The sequence below is a fragment of the Oncorhynchus masou genome, chromosome 32, assembly GCF_036934945.1.
Source record: "Oncorhynchus masou masou isolate Uvic2021 chromosome 32, UVic_Omas_1.1, whole genome shotgun sequence".
Lineage (NCBI taxonomy): Eukaryota > Metazoa > Chordata > Actinopteri > Salmoniformes > Salmonidae > Oncorhynchus > Oncorhynchus masou.
This window is the reverse complement of record NC_088243.1, coordinates 46,371,886-46,391,973: the sequence shown is the minus strand read 5'-3', so window position 1 is coordinate 46,391,973 and position 20,088 is coordinate 46,371,886. Positions and strand designations below refer to the sequence as shown.

The 20,088-nt window shown below is 41.6% G+C and overlaps 1 protein-coding gene across 1 annotated transcript in view; it reads left to right on the top strand.

The window, feature by feature from the left end:
* babam2 (BRISC and BRCA1 A complex member 2) overlaps nt 1–20,088 on the top strand; it is a 216,333-nt gene that overhangs the window by 32,710 nt on the left and 163,535 nt on the right. The window contains exon 4 of the mRNA XM_064954260.1: nt 2,628–2,722. Coding sequence (XP_064810332.1) covers nt 2,628–2,722 — 95 coding nt within the window. The remainder of the gene's footprint in view (nt 1–2,627; nt 2,723–20,088) is intronic.

The following is a 20,088-nucleotide window of genomic DNA, read 5'->3' as shown; positions in this document are numbered from 1 at the left end:
ACAGGGGTGTCTAAATTTGCCCCTTACTTTTTTTGTGAAAAAATAAGTTACATACAGTGGTGGGGAAAAAGTATTTAGTCAGCCACCAATTGTGCAAGTACTCCCACTTAAAAAGATGAGAGAGGCCTGCAATTTTCATCAAATGTACACTTCAACTATGACAGACAAAATGAGAAGAAAAAAAAATACAGAAAATCACATTGTAGGATTTTTAATTAATTTATTTGCAAATTATGGTGGAAAATAAGTATTTGGTCACCTACAAACAAGCAAGATTTCTGGCTCTCACAGACCTGTAACTTATTCTTTAAGAGGCTCCTCTGTCCTCCACTCATTACCTGTATTAATGGCACCTGTTTGAACTTGTTATCAGTATAAAAGACACCTGTCCACAACCTCAAACAGTCACACTCCAAACTCCACTATGGCCAAGACCAAAGATCTGTCAAAGGACACCAGAAACAAAATTGTAGACCTGCACCAGGCTGGGAAGACTGAATCTGCAATAGGTAAGCAGCTTGGTTTGAAGAAATCAACTGTGGGAGCAATTATTAGGAAATGGAAGACATACAACACCACTGATAATCTCCCTCGATCTGGGGCTCCACGCAAGATCTCACCTCGTGGGGTCAAAATGTTCACAAGAACGGTGAGCAAAAATCCCAGAACCTCACGGGGGGACCTAGTGAATGACCTGCAGAGAGCTGGGACCAAAGTAACAAAGCCTACCATCAGTAACACACTACACCGCCAGGGACTCAAATCCTGCAGTGCCAGACGTGTCCCCCTGCTTAAGCCAGTACATGTTCAGGCCCGTCTGAAGTTTGCTAGAGAGCATTTGGATGATCCAGAAGAAGATTGGGAGAATGTCATATGGTCAGATGAAACCAAAATAGAACCTTTTGGTAAAAACTCAACTCGTCGTGTTTGGAGGACAAAGAATGCTGAGTTGCATACCATACCTACTGTGAAGCATGGGGGTGGAAGCATCATGCTTTGGGGCTGTTTTTCTGCAAAGGGACCAGGACGACTGATCCGTGTAAAGGAAAGAATGAATGGGGCCATGTATCGTGAGATTTTGAGTGAAAACCTCCTTCCATCAACAAGGGCATTGAAGATGAAACGTGGCTGGGTCTTTCAGCATGACAATGATCCCAAACACACCGCCCGGGCAACGAAGGAGTGGCTTCGTAAGAAGCATTTCAAGGTCCTGGAGTGGCTAGCCAGTCTCCAGATCTCAACCCCATAGAAAATCTTTGGAGGGAGTTGAAAGTCCGTGTTGCCCAGCAACAGCCCCAAAACATCACTGCTCTAGAGGAGATCTGCATGGAGAAATGGGCCAAAATACCAGCAGTGTGTGAAAACTTACAGAAAACGTTTGACCTCTGTCATTGCCAACAAAGGGTATATAACAAAGTATTGAGAAACTTTTGTTATTGACCAAATACTTATTTTCCACCATAATTTGCAAATAAATTCATAAAAAATCCTACAATGTGATTTTCTGGATTTTTTTTCAGATTTTGTCTGTCATAGTTGAAGTGTACCTATGATGAAAATTACAGGCCTCTCTCATCTTTTTAAGTGGGAGAACTTGCACAATTGGTGGCTGACTAAATACTTTTTTGGGTCTATAATGCAAAATATGCAAAAATGAAAAAAATCTGAATTTACAATTTTTTTAAATAATTACTGTTAAAGGTAAAAAAAAATGATATATATATATATAAAAAAAAAGACATTTGTATGATGAAAACATTTTACTTTGACAACCCTGTTTTTAAGCTTTTCAATTATATCAAACTCAACCATTTATCTTTTCCAGTGATAAAGACATGGATGTCTCATGGTAGTTTTCAAAACGGGTCAACTTTAAGCACACCTTTCTCCTAAATGTTTTGTCATTCAGGTCCAAAAAACTACTTTTTGAACACTTCTACCATTGGCAAGTATGTATAGAACGTTTTGTTCCAATCAAAAAGCGTGCAGTCAAAAAGCTATTGAAATCAAATGGAGCAACCCTATATTGACTGAGTTCTAGAGTAGCCTTTTCAATCCCCCTACTCAGTTCATTTCTCTATCACAATTGGTAGACTACTCTGTGAGGGTTTATTGCAAATAGTACAATTCCAAGCATTTAACCAGAACAACGTGATTGTCTGGTTTTATTTTTCAGGACTTGTAAATGTTTGAGTGTTACTGGAAATAGGAACTAGGCGGTTGGGCTGTCAGTGGTATGTGTTTTTGTTGTTCATGCACCATGTTTTTGTAAAAGTGTAGCCACCAGTATTCACCTGTTCTCATTATTTAATAACAGTGCAGGTCCATTTCATCTCAAATTTCATTAGAGTTGAGTGTAAAACAGCTAAGCGCTCATGTTGATGCAAGTGGTCATCAATCTCTTCAGCTAGAATCAGTCATTTTGTTCACCTAAGGTCTTAATTCAGTTGAACCATTGTAGTAAACACATTCTCCCCATCTCTGTAGAATCTACCTCTATTCAGAAAAATATGTTTCTGTGCGCTCGCTGCTTGAGTAGTAAACATTGCTATGGTGGGCTGAATTAAATTCTAGAAATCTTTCTTTACGTGTTGTGTGAAAGGTGTGATCATTCTGGTCTTTCTCAGGGGATATCATCTTCAACGCACGGGATCCAGAACTACCTCCAGATTTCATATTTGGAGAGGATGCAGAATTCCTGCCAGAACCCTCCGAACTCCCAGTGAGTACAATTCCCCACCTCATTCATTTCCCACAATTCCCGACAGCTGAGCCAATTCAACACCCTGGCCAAATGCGAATGACTCACCAAGTTGCTGCTCAGACAGGTTCAATGTGGTGAGCAATAGAAGGCAGATGACTCTGCTGCTCCGGTTTATGATCCAAATGTTTGGACCATTCTGTTGTTTTGACGCACTTTTATCTGGAACTCAAGTACCGTTATTGATATGTGAGGATGAGTAAGCAGCCATATTGACCCCACGACCTCCAATGTTCTGTTGAAAAGGCGTTGGTGCGTTGCGTAATCACTTCTTCTGTATGTGCTGGCCTGCATGTCCTCCTCCCTTCTTTAGAAAACTGTCGATTGTGACAAGAGTGTGGTTCAGACTGCCTAAAAATAGTTTCCTTATACATTAGCTAAATAATTAGCTTAGATTGCACACTAAGATATTTAGACACATACTTATTACAATACTCAAGACATACAGCAATCAAGTGTTTCTTCTTGAAAAATGTGTAGGGGAGGGGGGGGCACCTTCTAAAATATAATTTCCACCTACAGAAATAAGCCTGGTAACACATTGTTAAAATTATTTTGACATATTGGACCAGGTACATTGCCTTCGGAAAGTATTCAGACCACATTGTGTTACATTACAGCCTTATTCTAAAATTGATTAAAACGTTTTTCCCCCTCATCGGTCTACACCCAATACCCCATGATGACAAAGCCAAAACTGAAGTTTTTTTTTGTAATTTTTGCTAATTTAGTAAAAAAAAAAAAAAAAATACATTAACATAAGTATTCAGACCCTTTACTCAGTACTTTGTTGAAGCACCTTTACAGCATCGAGTCTTTTTGGGTATGACGCTACAAGCTTGGCACACTTGTATTTGGGGAGTTTCTCCCATTTTTCTCTGCAGATCCTCTCAAGCTCTGTCAGGTTGGATGGGGAGCGTTGCTACACAGCTTGTTTCAGGTCTCTCCAGAGATGTTCGATCGGGTTCAAGTCCGGGCTCTGGCTGCGCCACTCAAGGACATTCAGAGACTTGTCCTGAAGCCACTCCTGCGTTGTCTTGGCCGTGTGCTTAGGGTCGTTGTCCTGTTAGAATGTGAACCTTCGCCCCAGTCTGAGGTCTTGAGCGCTCTGGAGCAGGTTTCAATCAAGGATCTCTCTGTACTTTGCTCGATCCTGACTAGTCTGCTAGTCCCTGCCGCTGAAAAGCATCCTGATTCGTGGAGTGCTGCAGAGATGGTTGTCCTTCTGGAAGGTTCTCTCATCTCCACAGAGGAACTCTAGAGCTCTGTCAGAGTGATCATCGGCTTGGTCAATTCCCTGACCAAGGCCCATCTCCCCCGATTGCTCAGTTTGGCTGGGCGGCCAGCTCTGGGAATAGTCTTGGTGGTTCCAAACTTCTTCCATTTAAGAATGATGGAGGCCACTGTGTTCTTGGGGGATCTTCAATGCTCTGACGTGCATTGTTAGCTGGGGGAGATTATATAGACAGGTGTCCAATCAATTGAATTTACCACAGTTGTAGAAACATCTCAAGGATGATCAATGGAAACGGGATGCACCTGAGCTCAATTTCGAGTCTCATAGAAAAATATATGAATACTTCTAAAATAAAATATACCTTATTTACATATACATTTGCTAAATGTAATTTTAAAACTAGTTAGCAATCTATTGATGAATTTTATGTCCCATAAAACTTAGCTTGACTTGGGGTATACCACCACCTGGTGTAAAACACCCCTGCCTGTAATTCTCACAGAATCCACTTCATGTCACATTGTTTCCCCAAACACTTTCCCTGGTTCCCACTACTCTTGCGCAACTAAAATGTAATCTGTCTCATCACAATTTAAGTCACTCCCAAAAAAGGATTTTGAGGTAGGGTGACGTTTTTTCTCAAGTTAACCTACAGTTGACATGTAGCCCCACTCTCCCCTATGCCCTTACTGCAAATTACAGTGGTAAGGTCCTTAACCATGCACTGCTTAAAACTCAGTGTTTTAAATGGTGCAGTTTGTGCATTTTTAGGAATTGAGAACTAAATAGAGTAGGAATGGAAAGCTGGGATCTCCTTTTTTTTAACAAAGACTCTTCAACCTGCAGTTTTCCCCACGATTGCAAAAATGTTATATATTTTTTCAATGTTATATATTTTTTTCCATGTTATATATTTTTTGGCCGTGGCATTAATGATTGTTGCTGTGGCACAGCAACCACTGCTAAATGCCTGCAGCAGAAACACTGCAGCAATCTTTGGGAACATTCTATTGCAGGTTGCTAGTCTGGACCAGAAAAAAAATTAAAACAAACAAAACAACAGTGTCCAACATAGGGATGACCTCAGCAAGCCAACCTGTCATTTTGTTGCATATATTGTCTCCCCAACAGGCTTAGCAGGTGTCTGTGAGTTAAGTTCAGGGTAGTTGGAAGACAGGGCATTTCACATGGGCGTCAACTCCCCAACACAGTCTAGGAACAAACATATGACCTCGGAATCCACCAGCACACACACAACTGATTTATGGTAAAGTAATAAGAAGATAGTAAAGGGAAGAGTTGAATGGCAACCAGGAATTCTAGATGGGGTCCAGCACTCACTTGTTTATAGGTCTAATATGTTGTCCCTGTGGAAAACTCCCTGCTGGAAACGGATGCCAGACGAAGCGCTGAGAGGCTTGGCAAGAGGCGGTTGTTATTGTTGCTATTACTACAGGGTCTTAAAGTTGTCCACAGGGCTATTTTTAAAGCCACCTAACAGAGAGACGTTAAATTCCCCAGCCTGTCAGAGTCTCGGAGACAAGGGGGGAGGTATTGCTCACTGTCTCGTAAAACAGCTGTACATATAAGGGGAAGCACCTCTGTCGCGCCAGTGTTTGGCAGCCCCTCTGTCTTTATTCTCTGTCTTTCTTGCCATGTTTTCTTAATCCTTACTTTTTCTCTACCCGGGATGTTTTTTCCCCCTCCTACTTGCTCCCCCTCTTTCTCCATCTTTAGTAAGTCTCACCCTCCTGCTCTCTTACTCCATAAAACCCTGTTTTCTCAATGCTTCAGTTCATTTCCCATTTCCCACCATTGACTAGTAAGCAGACCTCTTCGCCAGTAATCGTTATGAATCAGTTTGTGAACTGGAAACTTTAGGGTGGGAGTTTGGAAAGAGACAAATGAAAACCACTGAACCAGGTGACTGAGTAACTTATTTCCTCATAGGAAGAAGAACTTGCAGCAGCTGCATAAACCACATTTTGACTAACCCTTGGAAAAAGGAGCTAATTTGCCATTTTGCACTATTATCCTATTTGTAGAGTGGAGGGAGGGAGGAGTATGTTGCAACATGGATATTCAGAGACTCATTTTCACCTGACGGCTTCTAGTCTGCTTCAAAGCTATAACGTAGTTTGGTGATGATCCTAATGAGTTCAGGTGGTGCACACCGTTCACATTACTTGGAAGAACATAGCCTCACAGTGGTGAGTGTACACACATAGCGTGGTTTGGCTCACTGTTTAAATGTTGCATTCATCTTTAGATCTCAGATGGAGATTTTGGACAAACAGGTTTCTTGGTGCATGCGCTCAGGACATGAAGCTTAGAGACAGGAGAGTGCGGCAAGTGTAGGCTGCACAGTTAATCTAAGTACACACCCAAACACTTGCTACTGAATTTAACCATTAATCACTCCTCACTCTCTTGACCAAACAACCTATTTATGTAACAAACAGGACACGGAGATTTTCCATTTAATCAACATCCCAACATGTAGCATACCTTTTGCCCACAAACCGTCAATAAAAACATGTACTTAAAGTAGGGCTGGGAGATTATATTGAATTTATGTTTTAACCTGATGTTCCAAATGCCTGTATCGCAAGGTTCACACTATTTTTTTCTTGTTTTTATGAACGTTTGTCTCCTTCGCTCCTTCTGTGCTGTGTACACTGTGCACCTTCCCACTCGAACACAGACACCAAGCCCTTGCCACAAAATACACCTAAAACCTAGTGGTCAAACACAGTTCCAATGGTTTGTTCACCATTCATGTTTCCCATAGGGAAAATTACACTTCAAACAAGGTCTGTGTTTCATGTAGGCTTTCCCTGGCGTGACGTCCCTGAGATGATTATCAAAACAAGGGGACTTTTATAAATATATTCAGTTATATTTACTCTCAGATTCTAAAATACCAATTAGCATCAAAGTAGACATCATGCAAGACTACATATCCATACAAGCTACGGCATGTCATCTCAAGCTGACACCTTTGCTGTCGGCTACTAGCCAAAATGAAAGATATGTTGAATATTTTAATTGATCTATTTCATATTTTAACTGATATTTGTTTGCTTATTTATGCATTTGGTGTTTACAGAATACTATCCTTGTAGCAGTCAGATATTTACAATATACCATGAATACTAGTCATTTTTGCAAAGACGCTATCTAGCTAGCTACCTACCTAGAGGATATTAGCAACATGCCCTTATTTTACCAGATCCTCTTCTCCTTCAGCTGGTGGATGACTGTATTTAATTATTTAACATGTCTGCCAACTATATGAACAAGGTGAAATCCATTTCAATTCATTGTGTTAGAATGCAATGCTGTATTAAAGCAATTCAGAACTAACTTATTGATGTGTTCTGATGCAGATTCAAAGTCAGATTAACTTGCTTTGATTGTGGGACTTAAGTGAATCTTTTGACATTATTGATCATAGTCTGCTGCTGGAAAAAACATATGTGTTATGGCTTTGTACCCCCTGCTATAATGTGGATAAAGAGTTACTTGTCTAACAGAACACAGAGGGTGTTCTATAATGGAAGCCTCTGAAATATTATAATCCTGTTAGAATCAGGAATTCCCCAGGGTAGCTGTTCAGGCCCCTTGTTTTTTTCATTTTTTACTAACGACATGCCACTGACTTTGAGTAAAGCCAGAGTGTCTATGTATGCAGATGACTCAACACTATACACATCAGCTACTACAGTGACTGAAATGACTGCATCACTCAACAAAGAGCAGAGTGGGTGGCAAGAAATAAGAAATAAGCCCGAAATATTTCTAAAACAAAAGGCATTGTATTTGGAACAAAAAACTCACTAAACCCTAAACCTCAACTAAATCTTGTAATAACTCATGTGGATATTGAGCAAGTTGAGATGACTAAACTGCTTGGAGTAACCTTGGTCAAACATACTGATGCAGTAGTAGCTAAGATGGGGAGATGTCTGTCTATTGTAAAGCTATCAACAAGGCAGGTCCTACAGGCCCTAGTTTTGTCGCACCTTGTCGACTGTTCAGTCGTGTGGTCGGGTGCCACAAAAAATGACTTAGGAAAATTGCAATTGGCTCAGATAAGGGCAGCACGGCTGGCCCTTGGTTGTACACAGAGAGCTAATATTAATAATATGCATGTCAATCTCTCCTGGCTGAAAGTGGAGGAGAGATTGACTTCATCACTACTTTTATTTATGAGAGGTATTGACATGTTGAATGCACCGAGCTGTCGGTCTAAACTACTAGCACACAGCTCGGACACCCATGCATACCCGAAAAGACATGCCACAAGAGGTCTCTTCACAGTCCCCAAGTCCAGAACAGACTATGGGAGGCACACAGTACTACATAGAGCTATGACTACATGGAACTCTATTCCACATCAAGTAACCAACGCAAGCAGTACAATTTGATTTAAAAACACAGATAAAAAAACACCTTATGGAACAGGTGGGACTGTGAATCAGCACAAACATTGGCACACACACACACACACACACACACACAATAACATACGCACTATACATACATATGAATTTAGTACTGTAGATATGTGGTAGTGTTGGAGTAGGAGCCTGAGGTTACACAGTGTGTTGTGAAATCTGTGAATGTATTGTAGTGTTTTTTTAAATGTATGCTAAAGCTGCTGCAAAATACAAAAGCAGAAATGCAGAATGTATCCATAATCATAAATGAACTCCAAAAATTACATTGTTTTAAAGAAATCCAAATAGTGAACAGTGCATCCATATGCCTTTTATACATAACATATACACATCTTACTTGAAGTAAAGATACAATTATTTATTCTTCAATGGCACAAACCTGGGACATTATTACTAACTGAGAGCGCACAGATTCTTCTGCTTTTTCATTATAGGAATTAGACCAGCACAGAGAACACAATGTAAACCGCATATTGTGATTTTTGGTGGGTGAGTTACAAATGGGAAAAACAACTGTAATATAAAATACTAGGTCAACTCCAGCAGAATGAGTAACACACTTAAGACTCCAAACAAGGAAGCCATGCCTAAACGCAGCTATATCAATACCCTTCTTGTCAATTTAACAGGTCCGTGTTGCTGCTGTCAATTGTGAACACCACTGCAATCATTCAGAACCCCAGAATAAGCAGGAGGAAGACAACGTTACACAGGTGAAAGAAGTGGCGCAGCGGTCTAAGGCTCTGCTTCTAAGTGCAAGAGGCGTATATCAACCGGCCATGATCGGGAGTTCCATAGGGCGACGCACAATTGGCCCAGCGTTGTCCAGGTTAGGGGAGGCCGGGGTAGGCCGTCATTGTAATTAGGAATTTGTTCTTAACTGACTTTCCTAGTGAAATAAAGGTTAAATTAAATCAAAATAAAGAAAAAATAAAAAGGTAGCAAAAACAGTACACAACAACACTTTTAAGACGGGCCTTGGTAAGCGCCTGAAATTCTCCGACTTCAATGGGAGTAGGGCGGCAAAATACACGGTTGACCAATGTGCAGAGTTCGTCTTGTCAACCAATCAAACAATGTTGACAACAATCGAGCTGACAACTATCGGGACTTCTGGCCTCTACACACGGTAAGCAGATTTTCTCTCAGTTCAATTGTCGTTTACCGCGGCCCATGTGTAAGCACCTTTTATACGTCTTACTGAGTCTAGATCTTATCAAATCGGGAGAAGAACAAGTGAAGAAAGCAGCATAGGGAACATGGGTGAAGGTAGTTTATGTTTATAAAGAGACGGTGCCTTTGGAAAGTATTGAGATCCCTTGACTTTTTCCAACGTTACAGCCTTATTCTAAAATGGATTAAATAAATAAAAATCCTCATCAATCTATCCACAATACCCCTTAATGACAAAGCAAAAACAGGTTTTTAGACATTTTTACTAATTTATTAAAAATAGAAAACAAAAATACCTTATTTACATAAGCATTCAGACCCTTTGCTATGAGACTTGAGCTCAGGGTCATCCTGTTTCCATTGATCATCCTTGAGATGTTTCTACAACTTGATCACAGTCCACCTGTTGTAAATTCAATTGATTGGACATGATTTGGAAAGGCACACAGCTGTTTTAATACGGTCCCACAGTTGACAGTGCAAGTCAGAGCAAAAACCAAGCCATAAGGTCGAAGGAATTAACCGTAGATCTCCCAAGACAGGATTGTGTCGAGGCACATCTGGGGATGGCGACCAAAACATTAAGGCAGCATTGAAGTTCCCCAAGAACACTCAGGGAAATGACCAAAAACCCGATGGTCACTCTGACAGAGCTCCAGAGTTCCTCTGTGGAGATAGGAGAAACTTCCAGAAGGACAACCATCTCTGCAGCACTCCACCAATCATGCCTTTATGGTACAGTGGCCAGACGGAAGCAATTTCTCAGTAAAAGGCACATTACAGCCCGCTTGGAGTTTGCCAAAAGACACCTAAAGTCTCTCAGACCATGAGAAATAAGATCCTCTGGTCTGATGAAACCAAGATTGAACTCTTTAGCCTAAATGCCAAGTGTCACGTCTGGAGGAAACCTGGCACCATCCCTACGGTAAAGCATGGTAGTTGCAGCATCATGCTGTGGGGTGTTTTTCAGCACCAGGGACTGGGAGACTAGTCAGGATCGATGGAAAGATAAACGGGGCAAAGTACAGAGAGAGATCCTTGATGGAAACCTTCTCCAAAGCACACAGCCAAGACATCACAGAAATGGATTCGGGACAATCCAAATCGCAAATAAAATGAAAATAATGCGTCTGCTCTCAAGCTTAGCCTTTTCTTAACAACACTGTCATCTCAGATTTTCAAAATATGCTTTTGAACCATAGAAATTGACTAATTTGTGTAAGAGTATGCAAAGCTAGCATAGCATTTTGAGCAGCATTTAGCACGCAACATTTTCACAAAAACCAGTTAACCTCTTACACTTATGGTGGCGCTATTTCATTTTTGGAAGAAAAACGTTCCCGTTTTAAACAAGATATTTTGTCACAAAAAGATGCTCGACTATGCATATAATTGCTACTGTTCGAAAGAAAACACTCTGACGTGTCCAGAAATACAAATATCTTCTCTGTGCGTGCCCTTTAACGTGAGCTTCAGGCAAAACCAAGATGACTTGGCATCCAGGAAATGACAAGGATTTTTGAGGCTCTGTCTTTCATGATCTCCTTATATGGCTGTGAACGCAAGAGGAATGAGTCTGCCCTTTCTGTCGTTTCCCCAAGGTGTCTGCAGCATTGTGACGTATTTGTAGGCAGATCGTTGGAAGATTGACCATAAGAGACCACATTTACCACGTGTCCGCCCGGTGTCCTGCGCCGAAATTGGTGCGCAAAAGTCACCTGCCAGTATTTTTCCATGGGATTCAGAGAGGAAAGCAAGCTTCGTATATCGTTCGTGATATATCAATGAAGAGATATGTGAAAAAACACCTTGAGGATTGATTCCAAACAACGTTTGCCAACATTTTGTGCTGATAATCGTCCAGTAGCATTGTCACCAGCTTGTTCTATCCAAACGGTGCCATCCCTTCCTCTCTCCTGTCTCACCATTTCATTTGGTGGTGGTGCAGGCACCTGCTCAGTACGCACCGTTCTGTTTTTTTTGCATTGAGTCCTCGGAGGTATAGGTTCAGGCTTCGAATCAGAAGAATAATCATCAGAGATGTCATGATTATTTTATTCCCCGCCATCTGAGTTGTTTTTGTACCTTCTAGCAGCGCTAACGCTGCATGTGCATCCATTAGTCTTGGTCTTCTTGCCGTTTTGGAAATTATGCATGCTCTCACTGTGTACAAGTAAGCCAGAGTATATTGATAGTATATTGAGAGTATATTGATAAGATTATTATTTATTTTACCTAGAATAAGGCTGTAACGTAACAAAATGTGTAAAAAGTCAAGTGGTCTGAATACTTTCCGAATACACTGTACCACATGAAGGAAAGACTAATGGGTTTATTGAAGGAAAGAGAGAGTCGCTGTTTCATCCCTTTACGAGACTGACACATTTGTTTCGGCATAACCTAACGACTCAATCTTTGTTTTTGATTGGTGGTTATGTGCCTGCTGAACAAAGAGTGGTTATTTGCGGTGAGGGAGCGTGCTGAGATAGTGGTTGGAATAGGCTGGAATACATAATGTAATTACGACCATGGGAAACACTCTGAGACGGATAAAGCAATGAGGCAAATGTGATTGATGAGTAGGCCCTAAATTAAGTTGTGCTGGTCTTGAGTCTAGACCAGTGGGTCTTTCCTTTGTGGGCGGGTGGATTGAGACTACGGTCTTGTCACCTTGCTGCCTTTATTTTGGTGAGTGGGTAGGCTTGATTTTTTTTTACATAGTGATTTTGGAAGACTTCAGACCAAATGTGATTCGCTTAGGTTGCATTGAAAGTAGAAATGCTGAATAGTGTTAACAGCACTTCACTTTCAATGTGGTTTCCATCCAGTCTACATAGCTCAACAGTGTTATAAACAGCCCAAATGGATGCCTTGTGGCCCAACTTGGCTTCCTAATTGAGGTTAGTAGCTCGCTACTACCCTTTCAAAATACCATAATTAGCCCCCATCCAAGTCTATAAAGTTCCCTCGTTGAACTTGACAGCCCCCCTGTTCTCATTGTTTCCCCTTAATTTTCCACCAGTCCACTGTGGATCTACTCATCCAACAGAAGAGGTCTATGGGCCACACTCCTGCTAGCTGGTCCCACGCCTCTTAATTGTTGTAGAGGGGCTTGGCTTGAGAGGGGAGGGACGTTGTACAATGGAGAGTGCTGTGGCTGTATGCACACACCCAAGCCCGATGACAGAAATCATTTGCGGAATGACCGCTAGGGAGCTGCTCGAAAGACGCAGGGAAGCGAGGAAACTGACAGGAAGGGAGAGGAAGGGAGAGGAAGGGAGGGAGAGGTCTCATTTGGTCACGTGGCAGACTATGTATTAGTGTACTAGGCTGCATGCTGGTTCAAATTTAGATAACTATTATTTTTTGTCTGTGATTTTGTAGGTTCAGTAGAGATTTTAATTTGAAATGATAGCCAGCATTGTTTTTATCAAAGTTTAAATGGTAACCCACATTTAAACTTTACTGAAAAAAAAATATTTTGTGGCATATGTTTGTAAGTTCTATGCTCTTGTAATCTTTCTGTAAAATGAGCGGCTTGGAACCAGTCCTGGCAGGCTGCTTAAGGTTTTTTTTAATGCTTGGTGTCGGTAGACATTACATTTGGTTAAGTGGATTACAAAAATGTACTTGTGCCACGTCTGCATTATCCATACTCCCTAATCTCCCTCTTCCCTCCACTCGTATGCCCCTCTGTCCCTCTTTGTGTCTATAATTAGTCATTAGTCAGGTTGAGACCTGCCGAGACCTTTACTAAAACAACCCCTTGGGACGGGAGTTCCCCAGTGCTTTTCGACCACTGCGTGTGTGTGCGTGTGTGTGTGTGCGTGTGCTCAGGATTTATTCTGGATCAAAAGGGGCCTTAGGTGGTAGGCGTGGTGGTGGGCGCGGTTGGCACGGCTGCATTTACATTTTTTGGGAGAGGCTCTCATCTTGGCGGTGTAGACATTTTAGATTATTATTTTTTTTTTACTAATTTCCTGCAATTCTACACATTTCTCCATATAGTTGAGAAACATTTTTGCAGTTTTAATGCAAATTTCCTGCAATTTTACACTTTGCCAAGGAGCTGAGATACTTAAAAAAAAAAAGTTTTAAATCTAATTTCCTGCAATTTGATGCATTTTGCCATGGATAATGCTGTGTTGTTTTGCTCAAACATGATAACAAAATCATTACTGCTAATTGCATTGTTTTTGGAGTTTTAAATTCTGACTGTCTAGCTTTTATTTTGGTGATTGTTCATTCTCAAAGATTATATTATAATATTGTTTCTAGATACTTTTGTATATACAATGTATGTGGGCACACCTTCAAATTACTGGATTTGGCTATTTCAGCCATACCCGTTGCTGACAGGTGTATAAAATTGAGCACACAGCCATGCAATCTCCATAGACAAACATTGGCAGTAGAATAGCCTTACTGAAGAGCTCAGTGACTTTCAACATGGCACTGTCATATGATGGCACTTTTCCAACAAGTCAGTTCATCACATTTCTGTCCTGCTAGAGCTGCCCTGGTCAACTGTAAGTGCTGTTATTGTGATGTGGAAACGTCTAGGAGCAACACCGGCTCAGCTGCGGAGTGGTGTTCTACACAAGCTCACATAATGGGACCGCCGAGTGCTGAAGCGCGTAGCTTTCTAAAAATCTCTGTCCTCGGTTGCAACAATCACTACGAGTTCCAAACTGCCTCTAGAAGCAACGTCAGCACAATAACTGTTCGTTGGGAGCTTTATGGTTTCCATGGCCGAGCAGCCGCACACTAGCACACGAGCCTAAGATCACCATGCGCAATGCCAAGCGTCGACTTGAGTGGTGTGAAGCTCGCCGCCATTGGACTCTGGAGCAGTGGAAATGCCCTCTCTGGAGTGATGAATCACGCTTCACCATCTGGCAGTCCGACAGACGAATTTGGGTTTGGCGGATGCCAGGAGAATGCTTCCTGCCCGAATGCATAGTGCCAACTATAATGGTCTGAGACTGTTTTTCATGGATCAGGCCCCTTAGTTCCATTGAAGGGTAATCTTAATGATACAGCATCCAATGACATTCTAGACAATTCTGTGCTTCCAACTTTGTGGCAACAGGTTGTGGAAGGCCCTTTCCTGTTTCAGCATGACAATGCCCCCGTGCACAAAGCGAGGTCCATACAGAAATGGTTTGTCGAGTGTGGAAGAACTTGACTGGCCTGCACGGATCCCTGACCTCAACCCCATCGAACACCGTTGGGATGATTTGGAATGCCGACTGCGAGCCAGGCCTAATCGTCCAACATCAGTGCCCTACCTCACTAATGCTGTTGTGGCTGAATGGAAGCAAGTCCCAGTAGCAATGTTCCAACATCTAGTGGAAAGCCTTCCCAGAAGAGTGGAGGCTGTTATAGCAGCAAAGAGGGGACTAACTCTATTTTAGTGCCAATGATTTTGGAATGAGATATTCAGGTGTCCACATACCTTTGGTCATGTCGTGTGCTTTATATCTGGTTTTAGTTGTTTTAAGTTTACACTGAAAATGTTTTTCCATCCCGAAAATGTATTGATTTTTTTGTAAATATTTGTTTTTATTTATGTTTTTACACTGTTTGGACTTGGGTGGCCTGAAAAAAATGCTTATAGGTGGCCTGCCCAAGTATTTTAATGGCAGAAAAATCCCTGGTCCATGCTTTTGTGCGCGCATGTGTGCGGGCAGCAGTGAAAGTTTATGGGCAGCAGGGTGTGTGTCTGCGACTGTGAGTGTCCCCTCTCTCTTGCCAGCATGTCCCTGTCTGTCCTTTCAGACACCACAGCTGATTGGTATAGAGACAGCAGGCTTCTCTCAGCCTAGCTCGAATCACAGGCCCTGAAGCCTGTAGAAAAAAATGACAGCATAAGTAATTTGAGCCAGGCATGATAGCCTACTCACTCCACCCTGACCGACTCTGCATTGAGAGTTACCCACATACAGGATATACACATTCCTAGCAAGATGTATGTGGGGACTTTTCTTTTTGGTAAACCCCACAATTTGTCGAAGGACAAATCCATGGCTTTCCAGCATCGTTAGAGACGTAAAATCTGTCAGAGGTAGACATATAATAACCCCCCCCCCCAAAAAAACTGTTGAAACTGAGTTTTTCTTCTTTAAGGCTGGTATAAACACTAGTTGTTTTGTCAGCTGACAACAACCAAATGTTTTTTTAGTTTAGGGAGAAATAGAAGAGTGCCTGCTACTCTTCTGTCTGAGTGCTTGCTTGTTTGCATTACCACTTGCAAACTGCTAAGGACTGACAAGTTCTCAGCGATTTTTGCAATTCGTTCCAGTCACAGGCAGCAGAGTACTGGAACGAAAGGCGGCCAAATGAGGTGTTGGCTTTAGGGATGATCAGTGAGATACACCTGCTGGAGCGCGTGCTACGGTGTTGCCATCGTGACCAGTGAACTGAGATAAGGCGGAGCTTTACCTAGCATGGACTTGTAGATGACCTGGAGCCAGTGAGTCTGGCGACGAATATGTAGCGAGGGCCAGCCGACTAGAGCATACAAGTCGCAGTGGTGGGTGGTATAAGGTGCTTTAGTGACAAAACGGATGGCACTGTGATAAACTGCATCCAGTTTGCTGAGTAGAGTGTTGGAAGCAATTTTGTAGATGACATCGCCGAAGTCGAGGATCGGTAGGATAGTCAGTTTTACTAGGGTAAGTTTGGCGGCGTGAGTGAAGGAGGCTTTGTTGCGGAATAGAAAGCCGACTCTTGATTTGATTTTCGATTGGAGATGTTTGATATGAGTCTGGAAGGAGAGTTTACAGTCTAGCCAGACACCTAGGTACTTATACTTTAAAAACAGTACTGGAATTTTGACATGTTCCTGTTATTTATAACAAATACATTTTAATGACAGCTTGATACATCTTATGAGACGTTGCTATGGGTTTGAAGGTTACCTACTGTATGCCGACTAAACGAAGTGAAAAGCAACTAGGAATCTAGCTTCTATTACACCCACTTGTGAGCATTGTGTGTGTGCATGCGTGCGCTTACGTATATAAATTCACCCCGATCATTCTTCCTTTCTAATTGTATGTTGGGATGATTTGATAAATCTCAGCTGTTACATGGCTTAATTTGCAGTCAAACAAGGGCATGATTTCTTATAGCTGTTATAGACCTTCATTAGCATTACTAAATGTTTTGGTGAACCGAAGTTAAGTTAGGATTACGCTAGTTAGGATTAATAGTCCTCTGAGATGTTTGGTCTTGTACAATAAGTCATTGTTCTTAATTTGGCTGAATCCCACTGGTTCTACTGCATTTTCTCAATCTGAACATTCACAATGTTGTGAACATTCGCAATGTTGTGAACATTGCTTCAACCTCCCAACAGTCTTGAATGCTAGGCAAAGGGTGCTCTTCCCTCAGTAGTCTAGCTAGGTACATCTTGTTCCCAGTAAACTTGGTAACAATGGTCCCCAGATGGCCCATAAAAAGAGTTGCAGTGACCGTGGCATAGTGTACAAACCGTTGTTCCCTTCCTTCCTGCTTTGCGGAATAACGAGTCCCAGGCATTTATTGGAGAGTTTATTATTGGCTCACTGACAAAAGTTTATAGAAATGGTTTCATCACGGCCTGCTATTGTTGCGAGCAGGGACGGTTGATGGGAAGGAGTTTTGGCTATTGTTTAACACCCGCTGCTGAATAAGAGGAAGTTGGAGTTCAAAGCATGGAGACCGAGTCAGGACAGGATACCCATGTTGGTCCAGTGGGAGGTATGGATAAAGCGTCTCAGAGTACGGGTGCTGATCTATGGCTGGGCAATATGGCCAAAATATCAATATTTTCCGCCAATTTTTGATGGTGTTTTATATTGTTTTATAATAACATTTCTAAATGTGCTTTATGAGTAGTGCATGACCTTAGGGTGGCAACACATACATACATTCTAAGTGATTTCAATGGGGCTTTCTCCATTCTGATTGCTTTATACAGGTTCAATCAAACTTCAACCAAATGTTGATCTCATTTGAGCTCATTTCCGACACTCCGTGTAGGGCTCCATGATACAGACAAAAATCTAGGCCTTACTTTTAACCAAATTTTACAATTGCGTTTTGACTTGTGATTTTAGATCAAAACACTTGGGTGAGAACTGTTGGAATCATGGAAATAGAATGATTATTCTAATTTGATAGATATAACGTAATAGTGGGCACTTTGAATACATAGTTATTTGACATGACAATGAATGAAACGGCCAGAGAGGTGTTCATAGAATTAGCACACTAATAGGACCTCTATGGAGGAGTTATTGTGACGGTAGGAACCAGTGTTGGTCTGTGTTTCCCTGGGGAGTGGGGCCCTATAATCTTTGGGTACATTAAATGTTTTTCTCTTAATGTAGCTAACATATTCATGTTTCACCTATTTATGTCTGATTTAGAAGGTACTGTTACACAACCAACATTCTGATTTAGGCCTACACCAGCACTGGTTTCCCGGCTGTATTAGTATTAGCTCCTAATATAATTTATTTTAGCCACAACTTGCTAAGAAAAGTCAAACTATCTGTTTGCAGACATTAAGATACACAATCTAATAGTGTCATTATAGAAGTCTTGTGGATTTATATTTAGAAGCAAAGTGGAAAGCAGCATTGTTTTCATCAACATATTGTTTTATCTGCTGCATTGACCATGCAGACTGAAGAGTGTACAGTCAAATCAACTGTTATTTGTCACATGCTTCGTAAACAACAGTTGTAGACGAACAATGAAATGCTTACTTACGGGTCCTTCCCAACACTGCAGAGAGAAAAATATAAAAATAATAACACAAGGAATAAATTAGAGATCCGCGATCCGAACCAAGCCCAGACATTATACATAGGGTTATGGCTGCGCAGTACAGTCAGATCTAAGATCATAACATGGTATTAGAAGTGCTTCAACCTTGTCAAATATAAAACAGGAGATTATTTAACTGAAAATAATAGTTTTGTCATGTGTCTTCATTGAGCAGAGCAGCCCAAGCGGAGCCGTTGCTATAGATACTCAATGACTCAGAGCCACCGTGAGCTGAGCGCATGCAGAGCAAGCTGCACGCAGGGATTGAGTGACAGACCGAGCAGAACAGCTCATGGATTTACTAATGGAGGAAGTTATTTACGATTTTGGGTTTTGTTTGTTTTAGTTTGAACGTGCAGACTGGCACTGAGAATAGCAGGAATGTTTCCCTAGTCAGCTCCATTATTAGTGCAATGCCCCTTAAAGTGTTGCTCTGTGCTACCTAGTGTGGCGGGGTGGTTGTCCACCACCCCTCCCCTTCCTCCTCCTCCCTTCCCCATGGGCTAGGTCCGTCTTCTGTGCACCGCTCTTTGGCCCATCCCGTGCCCCCTGCCCTCGTGCCTTGAACCTTGCACGCCCACCGCTATTTCAGTGGATACAGCTGGAGAACTGCAAGGTAATCCCATTGTGCGTCACTCGGGAGCCATAACCAATATGACCAATATATATTGTCCTGCTAATAACAGGGTTAATAATATATCTGTGGTAATATCCAAGGGGCTTTTATATGAATCTATATTAATCATAATAATAATCACTTTGTTTAAAAAAAAAAACATTTTGGAGATTATTTCATTTTCAAATAATGTAAAATGAGTGAGAAAAGGGCTGTTCTTGAACATGGGGTGAGACATTGTTACTAATTTGTAAATAAAGCCAGTTTGTTATTTAGAATGATTTATTTATGTTTTTAGAGGGAGAGAAACCAAAAACCAACAGTCATCTCATGGGTCTCCCAGTCGAGGCCGGCATGGGTATTGAACCAGCATCTGTAGCAACACAGCTTGCACTGCGATGTAGGGTCTTAGATCGCTGCTCCACTGAAGGTGCTGTACAACGTGACTGGTCGGGAGTAGGGCTACAGTACTACAGTAAAAGCAGAATAATCCTATCATTTCCACACCCTAATTGTAGTCTTTAAGTTTCTCGTAGAATAAAAACCTTAATGTAACATCCAGTTTTTTATAGCACTGAAGTCGTGCACAATTATCAGTTTCTATTTAGGTTTATGTCGCCCATTCATTGTCAATTAGAGACACAGTAGCGCCAAAAGCATAATCAGTGCTCTAACGACCCCTTGCTCTGGTCTGGAGCAATGAAGTGGTGACGCAGGGTACCGTAATAAACCACAAATGACCTTCAAGTCCCACAGCATAATCGCAGAACATTTAGTGGAGCCACCACTGTAGTGCCATGTTGGGCCCAAGCCACATGGTTGTCTTTTAGGAACACTACAGGGCTGAGGATTCCATTGCCAAGTGTCTTAAACACATGACAAGAGCAATTTAATGTGATCTTAGACTTGGCACTTTCCGTGGGCGAAACAGGGCGTGAGCCCACACTTCAATTAGAAGACTAACTGCAGATTAATTTAATACTTGGGAGTTTTTAATGCCTGATACGTTCAAGTCAGC